The following is a 19692-nucleotide window of genomic DNA, read 5'->3' as shown; positions in this document are numbered from 1 at the left end:
AACTTAAGATCTTTGACAGTGTGCCCTGCATCTAAAAAATGGCGTGCAACCGGTTGGTCTGCAGTCTTTTGTTTGATGGCATTGTTTATGGATGATCTGTGGAGGGCCATCCGGTCCCTGATGGTTCGGATGGTCTTGCCTACATAATATAATTTGCAGGGGCAAAATAAAAGATAAACCACGTGGGTGGTCATGCAGGTTAATATGTACTTGATCCGAAAGTTAGTATTATTGCTGGGATGAGAAAATGTTTTGCATGCTACTAAATTTTTACAAGTGGTGCAGTTTAAGCATTTATAGCAACCTGGGTCTTTTGTCAAAAAATTAGAAGCTGGAGGCGGGGCATCGAAGCCAGTAATGTCTGTGTGGACCACACTATCTTTAATGTTACGACCCCTGGTGTAACAGGCCATGGGTCTTTTGTTCTTTAGTCCAGGCAGGGACCCATCCGTTTTTATTATGGGCCACAGAGCTGTAGTGGCTCGCTGTACCACAGGGCTGGACAATGAGAACTGTTGTTTCCATGGTACTACATTTTGTTGGTTTCTTATTGTAGGTTGTAACAGTGTCTCCCGTGGTGTGTCCAGGACCTCTTGCTGCAGTTGTTTTAATGGTTTGAGACCATACCCTCTAGCCACGAATTTATCCACTACTTTGTTGGTACTTTCCACCGCCCTGGCCTGTGTGCTGGATATTCTGGCCACTCGCATCAGTTGCTAATTAGGGAGGCCTTTTTTCAAAGGGTTAGGGTGATGACTAGACCCAAGCAGCAGGGTGTTACGGTCGGTGGGCTTTGAATATACAGAGGTTTGTAACTCGCCATGCAATAAACTAACCTGTACATCCAGATACTCAATTTTTTCAGGCTGGATATTATAGGTGTATTTAATTGGGCTGTTGCTGTTGTTGATGGCGGTTATATGGTTTTCCAATGTGGCAATGGGGCCTGACCACAGACAAAACAAGTCGTCAATGAAGCGACAGTATAACAGAATGTGTTTGGAGATATGATCAACTTGTAGAAATTTTTCTCGTTCCTCCGCAAACATGAAAATATTTGCGAGGCTCGGAGCGACCGGGCTGCCCATGGCACACCCGGACTTTTGCTGGTATAATTCGCCATTGAATAGGAAATAATTTCTTTCTAGAGTGAGAGTGAGCAATTTTAGAAATAAAGAGTGATCCATATCGTTAATATTGTTAGTACGCAAAAAGTCAGCTACCGCAGCTACCCCTGATATTTGGGGAATTGCGGTGTAAAGACTGCAGACATCAAGAGTTACTAAAACTGTGCCAGTTGGTATGGAGCTGATTTGCTGGAGGCGAAGCAAGAAATCTGTAGTGTCCTTAACGTAGGTCGGTTGGAGTTGTACGTGAGGTTGGAGTATGATGTCCAAGAATTTTGATATTGGCTGAAAAAGGGAGTTATTGGCCGAAATGATCGGGCGGCCTGGAGGTTTTATTGGGTTTTTGTGCAACTTGGGGACTGTATAAATAACCGGAATGACTGGGAACTGTTGGGTTAAAGCTTTTGCAAGGTCTTTATGCAATAAATTATGTTGACATGCCTCTGACAGTATGGCATCCACTTCCCGCTTGTAATTATTGGTGGGATCTGTGGGTAATTTAACATAAACCTCTGGGTTATTAAGTTGTTGCATGATTTCATCTTTATAGTCACCCAAGTTTTGGACTACTATAGCTCCACCCTTGTCGGCCGATCTGATGATGATGTGTCGGTAACTGGACAAATTTTTAAGGGCTGTGCGTTCATCACGAGATAAATTATATCTGATGTTAGATGTGGCCGCGTTGTATTTAGATACTGAGGCATCCACTAATCTTGAGAAGGTAGGTAGTGACGTATTTGTTGATGAAGGATCAAATTTGGACTTACTCCTGGATTGGATAAATTGTTGAACGGAGTCCGGTGTGTCTGACGAATCTTGATATTGAAAATATTCCTTTAAACGTAAATTCCGGTCAAATCTGTGACGGTCTATTTGCCATTGTAACTCATTGTGAGGGTTTGTGGGGATAAATGATAAACCTTTTCTGAGGACTGATTCCTCTGCAGCTGTTAAGGTATGAGATGACAAATTGTAGATTAGCTCCTCAGTAGGGCTTTGAGCTCTCTTTGCCCTCTGGTTTTGGCCGCTCCGGCGGGTGGCCGACCTTTTGGGTTTGTGGAGGATGCTGGCTCTAAAGGGACCTGCGGTCTGCGGCTGGGATCATCCGATTCCTGGACTCTAAAGTCACTTGTATCAAAATTGGTGAAACCCCTGGGGGTTTGAAATGTACACTATACCCCTAGATGAATTCCCTGAGGGGTGTAGTTTGCAAAATGGGGTCACTTGTGGGGGGCTTCCACTGTATTGGTGCTTTGGGGGTCTTATATATATATATATATGTCATAAGGCATTTATTTTGAATATCCAATAAAATATAATATAGATGTCTTTTTATTTTAACTTGCAGCTCCTGGCCCTTTATAATTAAGAGTCCAAAAAGATACAACAACCTTACATTTACAGAGGCTATGAACACATTTCAGTGGTCCAAGAAGAAGGGAAATTCCTTCAATGAACGTGTCCGGCAAATTCCAATAAATGTCCGTTGTTCTAAGCACGACAATGGAGAATGGAATGTAAGTAAAAGCAATTTCTGCATATTGAAGTGTCCAGTTAGAATCCTTGACTTTGGGCTAAATTGACGAACCAGCAAAATAAACTGTCTTTTAACACAGTATAATTTCTTAAAATGATGCTCCAAACATAGGGCCAGGTTTGGGGCAGTATGGATGGTGTAATGCAGGGCTCGACAAAACCTGGGGGCCAGGTCGCCATGGCGACCAGATTCTGCTTCCTGGCGACCAGATTTGCCAGGAAGCAGAACCCGGGGAGAGTGGTGGCTTGAATTATGCACAGCAGCGGACCCCGCAGTGGGTTATAATTATCGTTTCAGATAGCTTCCTTCCTTTTGCGGGGCGCTGCGCCCTGCCCGTTTTTTTTCCTGCTACTTACGCTGCCTTGTGCCCGGCCGCCGATAGGCTGACAGCCGCGCTCATCAATAGGTCAGGAGGACGCGTCTCAGCGCAGCAGGGGGCGGGATGTGGCTGGAAGAGCTGACACGCTGCTAAACTCAGAGCAGTGTGTAAGCGCTTCCAGCTACCCACGCCATGCTGACAGGCCACTCACCTTCTCTGGTGAGAGCGGCTGTCAGCTGTAAAATGCATTTGTCCTCCTCCCTGCCACACTGACACGCCGCAGCTCTCCCATGTACAGTACCTGCTCACCCCGCCTCCTCTCCCACTCTCAGCGCAGCGGCGTGTCAGCGCTGTGCGATCCCCTCTGCTGTGATCAGCTCAGCGGGGACGCACTGGCATCCATGTGCTTTAACTGGCCGCAGGGAGACCCGGCCAAACAGTTGGCAGGGCACTCGGGAGGTATATTCTATATTTTTAATGTGGCGCCAATTGGAGCGCGGGTGCCTGAAGCCGGGGTCAGTGATTGGCTGCCTGGCTCACGAGCTGGCGCCAGATTTCAAATGCCTGCTGGGGTCACCCAGTGTGGTGGGAGAAGAGAGACCTTGACTTCTCCCCTCAATAAGTAAGGAGGCAGCAAAAGAAGAGGCCAGGCAGTGGTGGTGAGTATTACTGCTGCTGGGGGGTATTATACTGTATGTGTTGTACTGCTGGCATCAGGGCACTACTGGGGGCATCAGGGCACTACTGGGGGCATCAGGGCACTACTGGGGGCATCTTTTGCAGGGCACTACTGGTGGCATCAGGGCACTACTGGGGGCATCTTGTGCAGGGCACTACTGGGGGCATCAGGGCACTACTGGGGCATCTTGTGCAGGGCACTAATGGTGGCATCAGGGCACTAATGGGGGCATCTTGTTCAGGGCACTTACTGGGGGCATCTTATCGCGCTGCGGATCTTCTCTGATACAGTGGCAGCCAGGAGAGTTGTGCACCAGTCTGCTGGCTGTTATATTGAACCATATAACCCACCGCGGGGCCATCTGCTTACGTGCCTGCTAAATGGGGCACCCGAGGCTGCTGATAGGATAACCAGCCACGGAACCCGCTGCTTACGCAGAGGCTGCTGCCAGCTCTCCCTGCCAATCTCTACCTCCTGGATCCTCATCCATGATCCTGCAATGGTGCCCACCCCCTCTGTCATTTTTTTCTCGATCTTTCCCTGCCTGGCATCATGTCAGAAACCCATATGTGGCATACTATGTCATGGGCATTATATGTAATGGGCATTACAGTGTGTGGCATAATTTGTAATGGGCATTACTGTGTTTGGTTTACCCTGTACTGGGCATTACGGTGTGGTATATGTAATGGGCATTATTGTGTGTGGCATAGTATGCAATAGGTTTTATGGTGTGTGGCATAATGGGCATTGTGGCATGTGGTGTAATATGTAATGGGTATGTGACACGTAATAGCCATTATGGTGTTACTATTTGGCGCACACTGTCACTATTTTTTTTTCTGGCTCCTACACTTTCATTCTGGCTCCTAGATTTTTTACAAATTTGTCAAGCCCTGGTGTAATGGTTAGCATTACTGCCTCACAGTATTGAGGCAGTAGTTTGATTCCCACCCTGGCTCTAACTGTGCGGAGTTTGTATATTCTCCCCGTGCTTGCGTGGGTTTCCACTGGGTACTCCGGTTTCCTCCCACAATCCAAAAATATACTGGTAGGCTAATTAGCTCCCAACAGAATGTCTGTGTGTGTGTGTGTGTACATGTGTGTTATACACAATATACACCACAATAGAAGGACACCTTATACTATCTAATACTAGTGCCCAATTTCACATTAGTCAACACGCAAGGAGCGTGAAAATTCACATAATGCCATGGCATGATACAAAATTTAGGGACAGAGGGTGACAACATCGACATAAGGACAAGGAGATAGAGGGACAGAGAGAGGGCAGCATGAGTTACAGGAGGGGGCATAACATTTGGTACAGGCTATTTCGTAGAATTAGGCACAGGCGGAGGTATAAGATGGGACATAGGATGGGGTTCAGTATACCACACAGGCTGGGGCATAAGATGGTGCACATGTTAGGGTATAAGATGGGGCATAGGTAGAGAGTTGTATATAACAGGGATACAGGCTGTTACACAGGATGGGGCTAAAATAAGGTACGAGCTGGCCACAGAATGAGGCACAGGATGGGGCATAAAATGGAATTGAGGATGAAGCACAGGATGGGGAACAAGCTGGTGGATAGGCAGAATGAGGTACAGGATGGAGCACAGACTGGGGCATAGGATTCGAATAGGTAGGGGATAGGATGAGGCACATGCTGGGAACAGGTAGGGTGAGGCACAGATGGGGGCACAGGTAGATAGCAGAGATTTTATAACGACCGTGGGCGCACAGAGGTATATTATAATACAAAAATGTATTGAGGATATAACAAAATTAAAACAATTGTAAATGAAATGGCCATGAGCAGGAAAAACCCTTACCCAGTCTGGGCAATGGAGCCTAGGAGGGTATTTGCAGAGTGTTCCCGGGAATAAAACGCACCCTGCAAGGCTTCAATGGTTAGGCTGGGCTGGGTCCTGTTCAACAGTGGTGGTATAGCAGTCAGGCACAGGTAGGGTGAAGCATACGATGGGTCACAGGTAGGGTGAGACACAGGTAAAGGGAGGCACAGGCTGGGATGCAGGTAGGGTGAGGCACAAGATAGGATGCAGGTAGGGTGAGGTGCAGGCTGGGGCCCAGGTAGGATGAGGAGCAGGGTGGGGTGCAGGTAGGGTGAAGCATAGGATGGGTCACAGGTAGGATGGGGCACAGGTAGGGGGAGGCATACTGTAGGATGGGATGCAGGTAGGGGGAGGCTCAGGATGGGACCCAGGTAGGGTGAGGATGAGGAGCAGGCTTGGGAGCAGGTAGGGTGAGGCACAGGATGGATCACATGTAGGATCGAGCACAGGTAGGGGGAGGCACAGGCTGGGACGCAGGTAGGGGAGGTACAGGCTGGGAGGAAGGTAGGGGGAAGCACACACTGGGACGCAGGTAGGGGAGGCACAGGATGGGACACAGATAGGGGGAGGCACAGGATGGAGCCCAGGTATGGTGAGGATCAGGCTGGGGCCCAGGTAGGGTGGGGAGAAAGCTGGGGTGCAGGTAGGATGAGGAGCAGGCTGGGGAGCAGGAAGGGTGAGGAGCAGGCTGGGGAGCAGGTAGGGTGAGGCACAAGATGGGTCACAGGTAGGATCAAGCACAGGTAGGGGGAGGCACAGGCTGGGACGCAGGTAGGGGAGGTACAGGCTGGGAGGAAGGTAGGGGAAAGCACAGACTGCAGGGTAAATACTGGCTGCTTTTGCAGCTTTATTTTTACATTGCAATTTAGATTTAAGTTTGAAATCACACCCAAATGTAACTCTCTCTGCATGTGTTACGTCTGCCCCACCTTTAGTGCAACATGTTTTTTTGGACATTTTCATGCTTTTTTTTTTTTTGCATTGCTAATACTGCTGAATAAGGCTCATAGTCATCTTTTAGATCAAGATGTATCTTTCTTCACTTGGTACAGTATGTGGGCACAGCCATAACTAGAAATTATATCACCCTAGGCGAGAGAGCACCTAACAATATTTGAGGCATCAATTGTTGTCCATTTGTTTGTTTTAAGAAAAAGCCTTAAATTATTTATTTTGTTTTGACTTTTCATGGTATTGATTGGTAGTAAAAAAATAACCTAAATGAATACATTTGATTTCATGATGCAAGAAAGTAAAATGTGACAACTGCCACAAGGTCAAGTACTTTTTATAGCCACTGTAGCTTTGATTATATTGCTTTGTTTTCCTTATCTCTAAGTTTCACAGCTTGGAGGTGGAACTGTCACCACTTATTCCAAATAGTGTCAAGCGTTTAATAAACTAACTCCAAAGTAGTAAACACGAGAAGAAACAAAACCTTTTACAAGAAAATAACATCTTAAAGACAAAAATATGCCTATGTTGTACATGGTACCAGCTTTTTTGCATTGTTGTGACTAGCAATACAACAAGGGGATTTAGTTCATATTTTGTCCCGCTTATCGCGGGAACGTCACAGTTTTTTGGGATGGTCCCACGTCTATCCCGCTGCCGGCATTGTTCCGCAGCAGGGGGGAGGGGGCAGTTGGGAGTCGTCGTCCCCCCGTAGTCGTTCGTGAATAGCATGCCCCCACAGCGGCGAAAATGGGTGTGTGGTCTCGCAGCAGCGTCATGGGCATAGACCATGCCCCCTTTTAATGTAGCCACGCCCAAAAAAATCGGCACGCGTCTACGGCGCGCAGGCTGTCCTGCATCGCTATCAGCAAATGTTGGGAGGTATGCATAGCTCCTGTTCTCAAGTGATGATCCGGCTCACCAAGGTGTGTGGACCTTCACTCCAATCCATTTGGTCCCCACGCAGTTGCACGGGGGACCGATGGCTGGGATGTGCGCATGCGCTAATTAGTTATGCACATGTCCAGGACTTCTGTGCAAGCCCCCTCGCCAACCTGCACTGTGGGTGTCACGCTCGCACGAGAAGGAGGTGGTTGTGTGCCGACCCTGCAGGGGACAGGGATGGTGCATTCACATGCAAATGCTGAGAGGTCCCATGCAAACGGTGGTGTGACGTGAGGGCCGGGGTAGGGAGCCGTCCGTCCTGTCTTCGACGGAAGCCCACAAATATAAGTCAGTCTCCACTGACTTATATTTGCGGGCCCTTGAGAAATCATTCGATAATCGGCAACCGTTGAATGATTTCTCCGGCAGTGGGCACATGCGAGGGGATGTGTCTTCTTGACACATCCCATCGCGTGGTTGCGAGTGGGTATGGCTGGGGGGGGGGGGATGCGATTCGGAGTGGCGGACACTCAGTATGGCCCTCAATCAGTATGTAGGCCATACTGTAGTTCCCAATTATATGGGAGTACATCGTATTGGGACAGTCGGGCTGTTATTTTTCAGTGGAGATTTTACAACAGATTATTATTACTATTATTGGGGATTATTCAGACCTTATTGCATGGCAGTGAATTCGCAGGATGGGCAATAATCAAACGTCTGCACATGCTTACGGCTTATAATACACATGCTAAGGCTATCCAGTGATGAAATCCTGCTACTTTTTTTATCACTGGCCGTACACAAGGTGATTTTGTATGGATTTGCAGCAAATCGCCAATCAGCGTATTTTTCACAAGGCATTCGCAAGCTGTGCACTTCAATTCGCAGGCTTGCACGGGGTGGGATTTCACTCTGGCTGGGAGGTAATTACTTTATGGCAGATGTCTGCAAATTAGCAGCACAGTGATCAGGTCTGGATAACCCCCATTATTTCTACTACTACAAGATCTACATATGAGTTCTACACAGTTCAATAATTCTGATTATTTACAGGTTCAAGGCACGCTGTTGTCGCCGCCTGAAGTGAAGAAGGTGTATGTGGCAGAAGAGTTACCATGTCCCTCTCCGTCTTCACTGTCATCATCTTTAAGGGCTTCCACAGCCACAAGTCTGCTATTTGCAATATGCACAGTAATACACTATAAATGACTATGTAAAATCATTATGCTCTATTATATTGAAAAACACAGATAAATACACTATTAAAAATACTTTTTTTAAATACAAAATAAAATATTTTTTATTAAAGTAGATCTCAGTAATTTTATATAGTACATGCAAGGGTTCATCATTTATTACACTGTTGTTTGGTCTGCTATATCGTTTGTTATACCCAAGGGCTAGTTGCACTAAAGCTGGGGACATACTGAGCAATTTACCTAGGCACGCAAGCAACCTAGCCCGATGCGTGGCATGTGCATTGGCGTTGAGGGGGGTACTTTTTAACCCGGGCCGGAGTCTGATGGAGGGGCCAGGGTTCCGCCCTCTCCTCCCCTTCTGCAGAGAGCCGGCATGACCATGCCCCCTCCCATAGACCACATCACTTTTTTTAAATAAAAAATCTGCATAATAACAGAAAAATGCCCTTTACACATTATGCCACACACTGTAATGCCCCTGACACATTATGCCTCATACCGCAATGGCCCAGACACAATATGCCACGCACTGCAATGTCCAATATGCCGCATACATACCTCCCAACACTGAAGGTAGAGGAGACCGGACATATGCACATGCCGAAAGCACGTGCCTGAAATTAGGAGACATGACCTACTATCATGGTACTCCTGCAAGGCCAGGTCCTCCATTTTTTCTGCTATGGGGGCATTGGGGAGATATATATATATATATATATATATATATATATATAGAAAACAGAGAAAGACCGCACTCTCACCCAAATATAGACAGCGGTGGGGTGCCCAGCAAAAGGTACATGCAATCACATGCCCCTTAATACAAATCCAAGATATCCACACACGGTGGTGTAGAAGCAGAGCACTCGCCACAATCACAAATCAGCCTTGTGATAAAAGCAAAGAAGTTTTTAATCCAAACGAGTCAACATCGTTATAAGCAACTGAGAAGTATATAAGCCCCGACGTTTCGGTCCCAACATGGACCTTTATCAAGGAGCCTAGAATATACAGACAATACATCAGATATTTACATAGACTGCATATCTAGCTGAAAATGAAGAACATGCAGAAATACATGAAGGTAAAACATAGTTACGTTTTTCAAATAGAAGTCACATAATCAACGGAGCAGGAACAGCCTGGATATAGACAGGGTCAGCCAGCTGATCTGACTGCCCTCTGGTCCGGCTATTTATACCTTAAGTTAAGGGGTTGCAGCTGCGCAGCGCCACAGACCGGAGTCTGTATAGCGCTATGGGACTTCCGGTAAAACCGGAAGTGCGTCGGCCGGAAGAGGCCTGTGGAACGCAAGGCTGGAACGCACACGCTTCCGGGTTTCCCGGAGCTGTGCGCAATATAAAAGGTATAAACTGTTCTGAAGCACGGAAATTTATAAATCACAAAAACGGCAATCTTGGCTTATAAGTAGCGGGGTAAATAAGGTAATCTAGTCGTGCATACGTTGTAATTAACAAGATATAAGCCGGATCGTTTTAACTATAGAGACCAGTGTGAAGGGACGGGTAGGGAAGTGGTGATTGGGAGTTGGGGACCGCTCAGTGCATCATATTAAAACCCGGAGGGGTGGAGCTACGCACTCCTAGGCTGGAGTGTGATGGACCCGTAGTGACAACTAGGTTTGCTGAGTGTCCACTGTTGTGTGATTGGACTGTGACAAAAATTCCGTGGTGGTGTTTAGGGGGTGTGGTAACCCGATATCAGATGTGCATAGGTTGGGGTATTAAGTGTTAAAGGGGTGGAGCGTTGCAAGAGTGATGTGGATGTTTTGGGGTGAGATAAAGAACAAAAGCAAAGAGAGGCAGAAGAAAGGCAAGGGGGGGGGTTGGTGTTGGGGTTGAAGGGGAGGGAAAGGGGAAAAAAAGGGGAGAATGGGGAAAACAGTGTATATATACAGTGGGCAAATAAATATATAGAAGAAAAATATATACAGAAAAAACCAAACAAATGGAGAAAACACAGATATATTAGAGGAATGTAGTACAGAATATGGGTTATCTCAAAAAAATTGAGAGGGGGTTATTTTCATTGAGTCCCTTCGGGGCAAGAGTGTCCAATCTGTAGATCCATCGACTCTCAAGTTTCTTCAAGGCTAGCCCACGGTCACCACCTCGAGGAGGTGGGGGTACCCAGTCTATGATGCGGCAGCGAAGGCTCGAGTTCTGGTGACCTGCCGCTAGGAAGTGGCGAGGAACGGGTAGTTCAGCTTTTTTTGTTTCCAGGGCCACCCTAATCGAATTGCGGTGATTAGCCATCCTTTCTCGGAATTTTCTTGATGTCATCCCGATGTAGGCAAGGCCACATGGGCAGTGGAGGAGGTAGACAACATGGTCCATTTGACAGTGTAGGCGGTACTTGATCTTGATCTGTCTGCCTGTGTGTGGATGTGGAAATGTCGCGCCGGGGATGAGGCTATTACAGGTGGTGCAACCTGCACAGCGGAAGCAGCCGGGTCGTTTTGAATAGAGCCAAGTAGTATTCGATTCTGTCTGCGGGCTTGTTGTTGGTCGCATGAGGAGTTCCTTTAGGTTAGCACCTTTTTTGTATGCTACCATAGGGGGACCAAAGTTATGCATTTTTAAGTTTTGGTCAGATGCCAGGATAGGCCAGTGTTTTCTTATACTCGTCTGGACCTTGGAGGAAGCATGGTCAAATTTATTGACGAAAACCATTCGCTCTGGTTTTGGGGTCTGAGTCTCCAGTCGGGGGTTGTTCATTTTGTTCCTTGCCTTAGTCAGGCAGCGCTTTAGGGTTGTTTCTGAGTATCCCCGCTGTTTGAAACGGTCGGTCATCTCAACCAGTTGAGTTTCCATAGTGGTATTGGACGTGTTGTTACGCATTACTCGCATAAACTGGGAGATTGGAAGATGCTCTTTAAGCGTTGGTGGGTGTTGGCTGGATGTGAGGAGGAGGGTGTTTCTGTCCGTGGCCTTACGGTACAGGCTGGTCTGAAGTTCTCCATCCTTGATATGGACCGTGATGTCCAGAAAGTTGATTGAGTCCTTTTCAATGAGGTGTGTGAATTTGATTGGATGGTCCTTAGCATTGAGGTGGTTGACCATGTCAGAGAATTCGTCAGGTGAGCCTGCCCAGATCAGAAAGACATCATCTATATATCTTCTGTAGAATTTGATCTTCTCATGGTATTGGGGTAATATGTATCTATGCTCGTAATCAAGCATGTAGGTGCACGCGTAGGAAGGCGCCAGGTTCGATCCCATCGCGGTCCCGGACACCTGAACGTAGTACTTCTTCTGGTACATGAAGTGGTTATGGTAGAGGATGGTTTCGGCCAGTTCCGCCAAGAAGTCAGTTGGAGGTGTTGGTATCGGGCGTGTGTCCAGTCTGGACCTTAGGGCACGGAGGCCGTCCGAATGGGGGATCACAGTATATAAGGAGTTCACATCCATTGTGGCGAGGAGTACGTGTTGAGAGGAGATGTCGACCGTTTTTAATTGGTCAATAAAGTCAGATGTGTCTCTGATGTAGGTGTCACTCGAGGTGACAAGTGGCTGGAGGTAATTATCCACAAAGATAGCCAACGGTTGTAATAGAGACCCTCGGGCCGAGATGATTGGCCTCCCGGGAGGGTGAGAGTGCGACTTATGGACTTTCGGCAAAGTGTATATAATGGGACACACAGGGTAATCTACCGTCAGGTAGTCAAGTGTGTCCTTGGTGATATAGTCGGATGTCAGCCCTTTTAGTAAGATTTTGTCAACGACCCGTTTAAATTCGGGTATGGGGTTATGTGGTACAGGTTTGTAAGTATTACTGTCCTCTAACTGTCGGATCACTTCTGAGTGATAGTCTGACCAGTTTTGGACTACCACACCTCCCCCTTTGTCTGCCGGTCTTATTACTAGGTTAGGGTCCCCTTTCAATTCTTTCAATGCCTCTCGTTCCGTCCTGGTGAGGTTGTCATATCTGGGTTTTGATGGTGCCTGTTGGGCATCCCTTTCTACCAGTCTCGTGAAGGTCTTTATACTGGCGTTGGTGGATAAGGGGTCGAACGTCGAGGGTTTATGGAATTTAGATCTGGGGGTTTCGGATCTGCTGTCAGCAAATTGTTCTTGCAAACGTAATTTGCGTCCAAATTTGTAAATATCAACCGTGGTATCAAAACCGTCATGGGGGTGGGTGGGTACAAAGGAAAGTCCTTTGGACAGTAGGGATGTCATTGCCGGTGTCAATTCGCGATCAGACAGGTTGAAGACTAGTTCTGAACCTGCTTGCGGATCCGTTTGCCTGAGGCGACCGCAGCGAGGGTGTGGGCGCCGCCCCTTCCTCTTGGGGGTTTTCCCGGTTTGACGGAGCTGCTGGGGCCTGCGTCTAAAAAATCAGACTGGGATTCTGATTGTTCGTTTTCTGATGCTGAGGTGGAGGACCCAGTGTTGAACTGATAAGGGTTTCTTTGCCGTCTCTGGCGAAAGGGGCGCTGAGGGCGGGCAGGGCCTGAGTCACCCACCAACCACCTGTAGACAGTATGGTTCTTGTAGTCGGACGTGACAACCGCAAGCTTGTTGCGTTTGAAGGAGATAAGGTCTTGTTTATAGGCTTCAATTTGGGTTTTAATTTTATCAATAAAGTTACTGTTTTTATCGTTTTTTATCGTGGCCAGATGGGCTGTGCTGAATTCGTCTATGTCCAGTTTTACTTTTTTCAGTTCAGCTCCTACCTCCTCGACCACGAGCAACATTAGGTCGAAGGAGCATTTGTTCAGGACCCCACACCAGCGGCTGCAAAATGTGGGGTTCCGTCTGCCGATGGTGGGGACGTTGGCGATCCTAAACCCCCTAGGGATAAATTTTTTCCTATAGTATTCTGATAGAAAATGTCCGTGGAGGGACAGATCCACCTCACGTTTTTTGATTTTTAGGAGTCTTTGGTAGAGGTCGGTGGGTGACTCAGTGGGAAGTGAGTCAAAGTCAGAAAGATCAAATAGGACTTTGTCGGCGTCGTCATCGGTCAAGGAGACTATGCCATGTTCGGCCTGTAAGAGTAAAACGTCATCCAAGAAACCCCCTGTGGCCATACTGGTCAAGGATTGGCGTGAGGGAAGTATGAAAAAACGGGTGAAGAGTACACCCAAACACAAATTTTAACACTGTACACAGAGTTAGGTGGGGGAGGGGAAGAGAAAATACTGGTCAGTATAGTAATGGGCAGTAGTTCAGGATGCTGACTCCTGGTCTAAACGTACCAGGTTTTAAGTGTGGGTGTCAGGTCAGGAGGTCAGAGCCTCATAATCTAGAAAACAGAGAAAGACCGCACTCTCACCCAAATATAGATAGCGGTGGGGTGCCCAGCAAAAGGTACATGCAATCACATGCCCCTTAATACAAATCCAAGATATCCACACACGGTGGTGTAGAAGCAGAGCACTCGCCACAATCACAAATCAGCCTTGTGATAAAAGCAAAGAAGTTTTTAATCCAAACGAGTCAACATCGTTATAAGCAACTGAGAAGTATATAAGCCCCGACGTTTCGGTCCCAACATGGACCTTTATCAAGGAGCCTAGAATATACAGACAATACATCAGATATTTACATAGACTGCATATCTAGCTGAAAATGAAGAACATGCAGAAATACATGAAGGTAAAACATAGTTACGTTTTTCAAATAGAAGTCACATAATCAACGGAGCAGGAACAGCCTGGATATAGACAGGGTCAGCCAGCTGATCTGACTGCCCTCTGGTCCGGCTATTTATACCTTAAGTTAAGGGGTTGCAGCTGCGCAGCGCCACAGACCGGAGTCTGTATAGCGCTATGGGACTTCCGGTAAAACCGGAAGTGCGTCGGCCGGAAGAGGCCTGTGGAACGCAAGGCTGGAACGCACACGCTTCCGGGTTTCCCGGAGCTGTGCGCAATATAAAAGGTATAAACTGTTCTGAAGCACGGAAATTTATAAATCACAAAAACGGCAATCTTGGCTTATAAGTAGCGGGGTAAATAAGGTAATCTAGTCGTGCATACGTTGTTATTAACAAGATATAAGCCGGATCGTTTTAACTATAGAGACCAGTGTGAAGGGACGGGTAGGGAAGTGGTGATTGGGAGTTGGGTTTGTGGCGAGTGCTCTGCTTCTACACCACCGTGTGTGGATATCTTGGATTTGTATTAAGGGGCATGTGATTGCATGTACCTTTTGCTGGGCACCCCACCGCTGTCTATATTTGGGTGAGAGTGCGGTCTTTCTCTGTTTTCTAGATTATGAGGCTCTGACCTCCTGACCTGACACCCACACTTAAAACCTGGTACGTTTAGACCAGGAGTCAGCATCCTGAACTACTGCCCATTACTATACTGACCAGTATTTTCTCTTCCCCTCCCCCACCTAACTCTGTGTACAGTGTTAAAATTTGTGTTTGGGTGTACTCTTCACCCGTTTTTTCATACTTCCCTCACGCCAATCCTTGACCAGTATGGCCACAGGGGGTTTCTTGGATGACGTTTTACTCTTACAGGCCGAACATGGCATAGTCTCCTTGACCGATGACGACGCCGACAAAGTCCTATTTGATCTTTCTGACTTTGACTCACTTCCCACTGAGTCACCCACCGACCTCTACCAAAGACTCCTAAAAATCAAAAAACGTGAGGTGGATCTGTCCCTCCACGGACATTTTCTATCAGAATACTATAGGAAAAAATTTATCCCTAGGGGGTTTAGGATCGCCAACGTCCCCACCATCGGCAGACGGAACCCCACATTTTGCAGCCGCTGGTGTGGGGTCCTGAACAAATGCTCCTTCGACCTAATGTTGCTCGTGGTCGAGGAGGTAGGAGCTGAACTGAAAAAAGTAAAACTGGACATAGACGAATTCAGCACAGCCCATCTGGCCACGATAAAAAACGATAAAAACAGTAACTTTATTGATAAAATTAAAACCCAAATTGAAGCCTATAAACAAGACCTTATCTCCTTCAAACGCAACAAGCTTGCGGTTGTCACGTCCGACTACAAGAACCATACTGTCTACAGGTGGTTGGTGGGTGACTCAGGCCCTGCCCGCCCTCAGCGCCCCTTTCGCCAGAGACGGCAAAGAAACCCTTATCAGTTCAACACTGGGTCCTCTACCTCAGCATCAGAAAACGAACAATCAGAATCCCAGTCTGATTTTTTAGACGCAGGCCCCAGCAGCTCCGTCAAACCGGGAAAACCCCCAAGAGGAAGGGGCGGCGCCCACACCCTCGCTGCGGTCGTCTCAGGCAAACGGATCCGCAAGCAGGTTCAGAACTAGTCTTCAACCTGTCTGATCGCGAATTGACACCGGCAATGACATCCCTACTGTCCAAAGGACTTTCCTTTGTACCCACCCACCCCCATGACGGTTTTGATACCACGGTTGATATTTACAAATTTGGACGCAAATTACGTTTGCAAGAACAATTTGCTGACAGCAGATCCGAAACCCCCAGATCTAAATTCCATAAACCCTCGACGTTCGACCCCTTATCCACCAACGCCAGTATAAAGACCTTCACGAGACTGGTAGAAAGGGATGCCCAACAGGCACCATCAAAACCCAGATATGACAACCTCACCAGGACGGAACGAGAGGCATTGAAAGAATTGAAAGGGGACCCTAACCTAGTAATAAGACCGGCAGACAAAGGGGGAGGTGTGGTAGTCCAAAACTGGTCAGACTATCACTCAGAAGTGATCCGACAGTTAGAGGACAGTAATACTTACAAACCTGTACCACATAACCCCATACCCGAATTTAAACGGGTCGTTGACAAAATCTTACTAAAAGGGCTGACATCCGACTATATCACCAAGGACACACTTGACTACCTGACGGTAGATTACCCTGTGTGTCCCATTATATACACTTTGCCGAAAGTCCATAAGTCGTACTCTCACCCTCCCGGGAGGCCAATCATCTCGGCCCGAGGGTCTCTATTACAACCGTTGGCTATCTTTGTGGATAATTACCTCCAGCCACTTGTCACCTCGAGTGACACCTACATCAGAGACACATCTGACTTTATTGACCAATTAAAAACGGTCGACATCTCCTCTCAACACGTACTCCTCGCCACAATGGATGTGAACTCCTTATATACTGTGATCCCCCATTCGGACGGCCTCCGTGCCCTAAGGTCCAGACTGGACACACGCCCGATACCAACACCTCCAACTGACTTCTTGGCGGAACTGGCCGAAACCATCCTCTACCATAACCACTTCATGTACCAGAAGAAGTACTACGTTCAGGTGTCCGGGACCGCGATGGGATCGAACCTGGCGCCTTCCTACGCGTGCACCTACATGCTTGATTACGAGCATAGATACATATTACCCCAATACCATGAGAAGATCAAATTCTACAGAAGATATATAGATGATGTCTTTCTGATCTGGGCAGGCTCACCTGACGAATTCTCTGACATGGTCAACCACCTCAATGCTAAGGACCATCCAATCAAATTCACACACCTCATTGAAAAGGACTCAATCAACTTTCTGGACATCACGGTCCATATCAAGGATGGAGAACTTCAGACCAGCCTGTACCGTAAGGCCACGGACAGAAACACCCTCCTCCTCACATCCAGCCAACACCCACCAACGCTTAAAGAGCATCTTCCAATCTCCCAGTTTATGCGAGTAATGCGTAACAACACGTCCAATACCACTATGGAAACTCAACTGGTTGAGATGACCGACCGTTTCAAACAGCGGGGATACTCAGAAACAACCCTAAAGCGCTGCCTGACTAAGGCAAGGAACAAAATGAACAACCCCCGACTGGAGACTCAGACCCCAAAACCAGAGCGAATGGTTTTCGTCAATAAATTTGACCATGCTTCCTCCAAGGTCCAGACGAGTATAAGAAAACACTGGCCTATCCTGGCATCTGACCAAAACTTAAAAATGCATAACTTTGGTCCCCCTATGGTAGCATACAAAAAAGGTGCTAACCTAAAGGAACTCCTCATGCGACCAACAACAAGCCCGCAGACAGAATCGAATACTACTTGGCTCTATTCAAAACGACCCGGCTGCTTCCGCTGTGCAGGTTGCACCACCTGTAATAGCCTCATCCCCGGCGCGACATTTCCACATCCACACACAGGCAGACAGATCAAGATCAAGTACCGCCTACACTGTCAAATGGACCATGTTGTCTACCTCCTCCACTGCCCATGTGGCCTTGCCTACATCGGGATGACATCAAGAAAATTCCGAGAAAGGATGGCTAATCACCGCAATTCGATTAGGGCGGCCCTGGAAACAAAAAAAGCTGAACTACCCGTTCCTCGCCACTTCCTAGCGGCAGGTCACCAGAACTCGAGCCTTCGCTGCCGCATCATAGACTGGGTACCCCCACCTCCTCGAGGTGGTGACCGTGGGCTAGCCTTGAAGAAACTTGAGAGTCGATGGATCTACAGATTGGACACTCTTGCCCCGAAGGGACTCAATGAAAATAACCCCCTCTCAATTTTTTTGAGATAACCCATATTCTGTACTACATTCCTCTAATATATCTGTGTTTTCTCCATTTGTTTGGTTTTTTCTGAATATATTTTTCTTCTATATATTTATTTGCCCACTGTATATATACACTGTTTTCCCCATTCTCCCCTTTTTTTCCCCTTTCCCTCCCCTTCAACCCCAACACCAACCCCCCCCTTGCCTTTCTTCTGCCTCTCTTTGCTTTTGTTCTTTATCTCACCCCAAAACATCCACATCACTCTTGCAACGCTCCACCCCTTTAACACTTAATACCCCAACCTATGCACATCTGATATCGGGTTACCACACCCCCTAAACACCACCACGGAATTTTTGTCACAGTCCAATCACACAACAGTGGACACTCAGCAAACCTAGTTGTCACTACGGGTCCATCACACTCCAGCCTAGGAGTGCGTAGCTCCACCCCTCCGGGTTTTAATATGATGCACTGAGCGGTCCCCAACTCCCAATCACCACTTCCCTACCCGTCCCTTCACACTGGTCTCTATAGTTAAAACGATCCGGCTTATATCTTGTTAATTACAACGTATGCACGACTAGATTACCTTATTTACCCCGCTACTTATAAGCCAAGATTGCCGTTTTTGTGATTTATAAATTTCCGTGCTTCAGAACAGTTTATACCTTTTATATTGCGCACAGCTCCGGGAAACCCGGAAGCGTGTGCGTTCCAGCCTTGCGTTCCACAGGCCTCTTCCGGCCGACGCACTTCCGGTTTTACCGGAAGTCCCATAGCGCTATACAGACTCCGGTCTGTGGCGCTGCGCAGCTGCAACCCCTTAACTTAAGGTATAAATAGCCGGACCAGAGGGCAGTCAGATCAGCTGGCTGACCCTGTCTATATCCAGGCTGTTCCTGCTCCGTTGATTATGTGACTTCTATTTGAAAAACGTAACTATGTTTTACCTTCATGTATTTCTGCATGTTCTTCATTTTCAGCTAGATATGCAGTCTATGTAAATATCTGATGTATTGTCTGTATATTCTAGGCTCCTTGATAAAGGTCCATGTTGGGACCGAAACGTCGGGGCTTATATACTTCTCAGTTGCTTATAACGATGTTGACTCGTTTGGATTAAAAACTTCTTTGCTTTTATCACAAGGCTGATTTGTGATTGTGGCGAGTGCTCTGCTTCTACACCACCGTGTGTGGATATCTTGGATTTGTATTAAGGGGCATGTGATTGCATGTACCTTTTGCTGGGCACCCCACCGCTATCTATATTTGGGTGAGAGTGCGGTCTTTCTCTGTTTTCTAGATTATGAGGCTCTGACCTCCTGACCTGACACCCACACTTAAAACCTGGTACGTTTAGACCAGGAGTCAGCATCCTGAACTACTGCCCATTACTATACTGACCAGTATTTTCTCTTCCCCTCCCCCACCTAACTCTGTGTACAGTGTTAAAATTTGTGTTTGGGTGTACTCTTCACCCGTTTTTTCATACTTCCCTCACGCCAATCCTTGACCAGTATGGCCACAGGGGGTTTCTTGGATGACGTTTTACTCTTACAGGCCGAACATGGCATAGTCTCCTTGACCGATGACGACGCCGACAAAGTCCTATTTGATCTTTCTGACTTTGACTCACTTCCCACTGAGTCACCC

At 47.3% G+C, this 19692-nt stretch overlaps 1 protein-coding gene across 1 annotated transcript in view; it reads left to right on the top strand.

The window, feature by feature from the left end:
- Nucleotides 1-8616, top strand: part of MOXD1 (monooxygenase DBH like 1) — a 100487-nt gene extending 91871 nt beyond the window's left edge. Inside the window, exons 11-12 of the mRNA XM_083174685.1 lie at nt 2479-2647; nt 8420-8616. Of these exons, the coding sequence (XP_083030811.1) occupies nt 2479-2647; nt 8420-8575 (325 nt within the window). The 3' untranslated portion in view covers nt 8576-8616. The remainder of the gene's footprint in view (nt 1-2478; nt 2648-8419) is intronic.
- Nucleotides 8617-19692: the final 11076 nt, after the last annotated feature.

This window comes from Crinia signifera, chromosome 3, assembly GCF_055691185.1.
Source record: "Crinia signifera chromosome 3, ASM5569118v1, whole genome shotgun sequence".
In the NCBI taxonomy this organism is placed as follows: Eukaryota; Metazoa; Chordata; class Amphibia; order Anura; family Myobatrachidae; genus Crinia; species Crinia signifera.
This window is presented reverse-complemented; position numbering and strand designations above follow the sequence as displayed.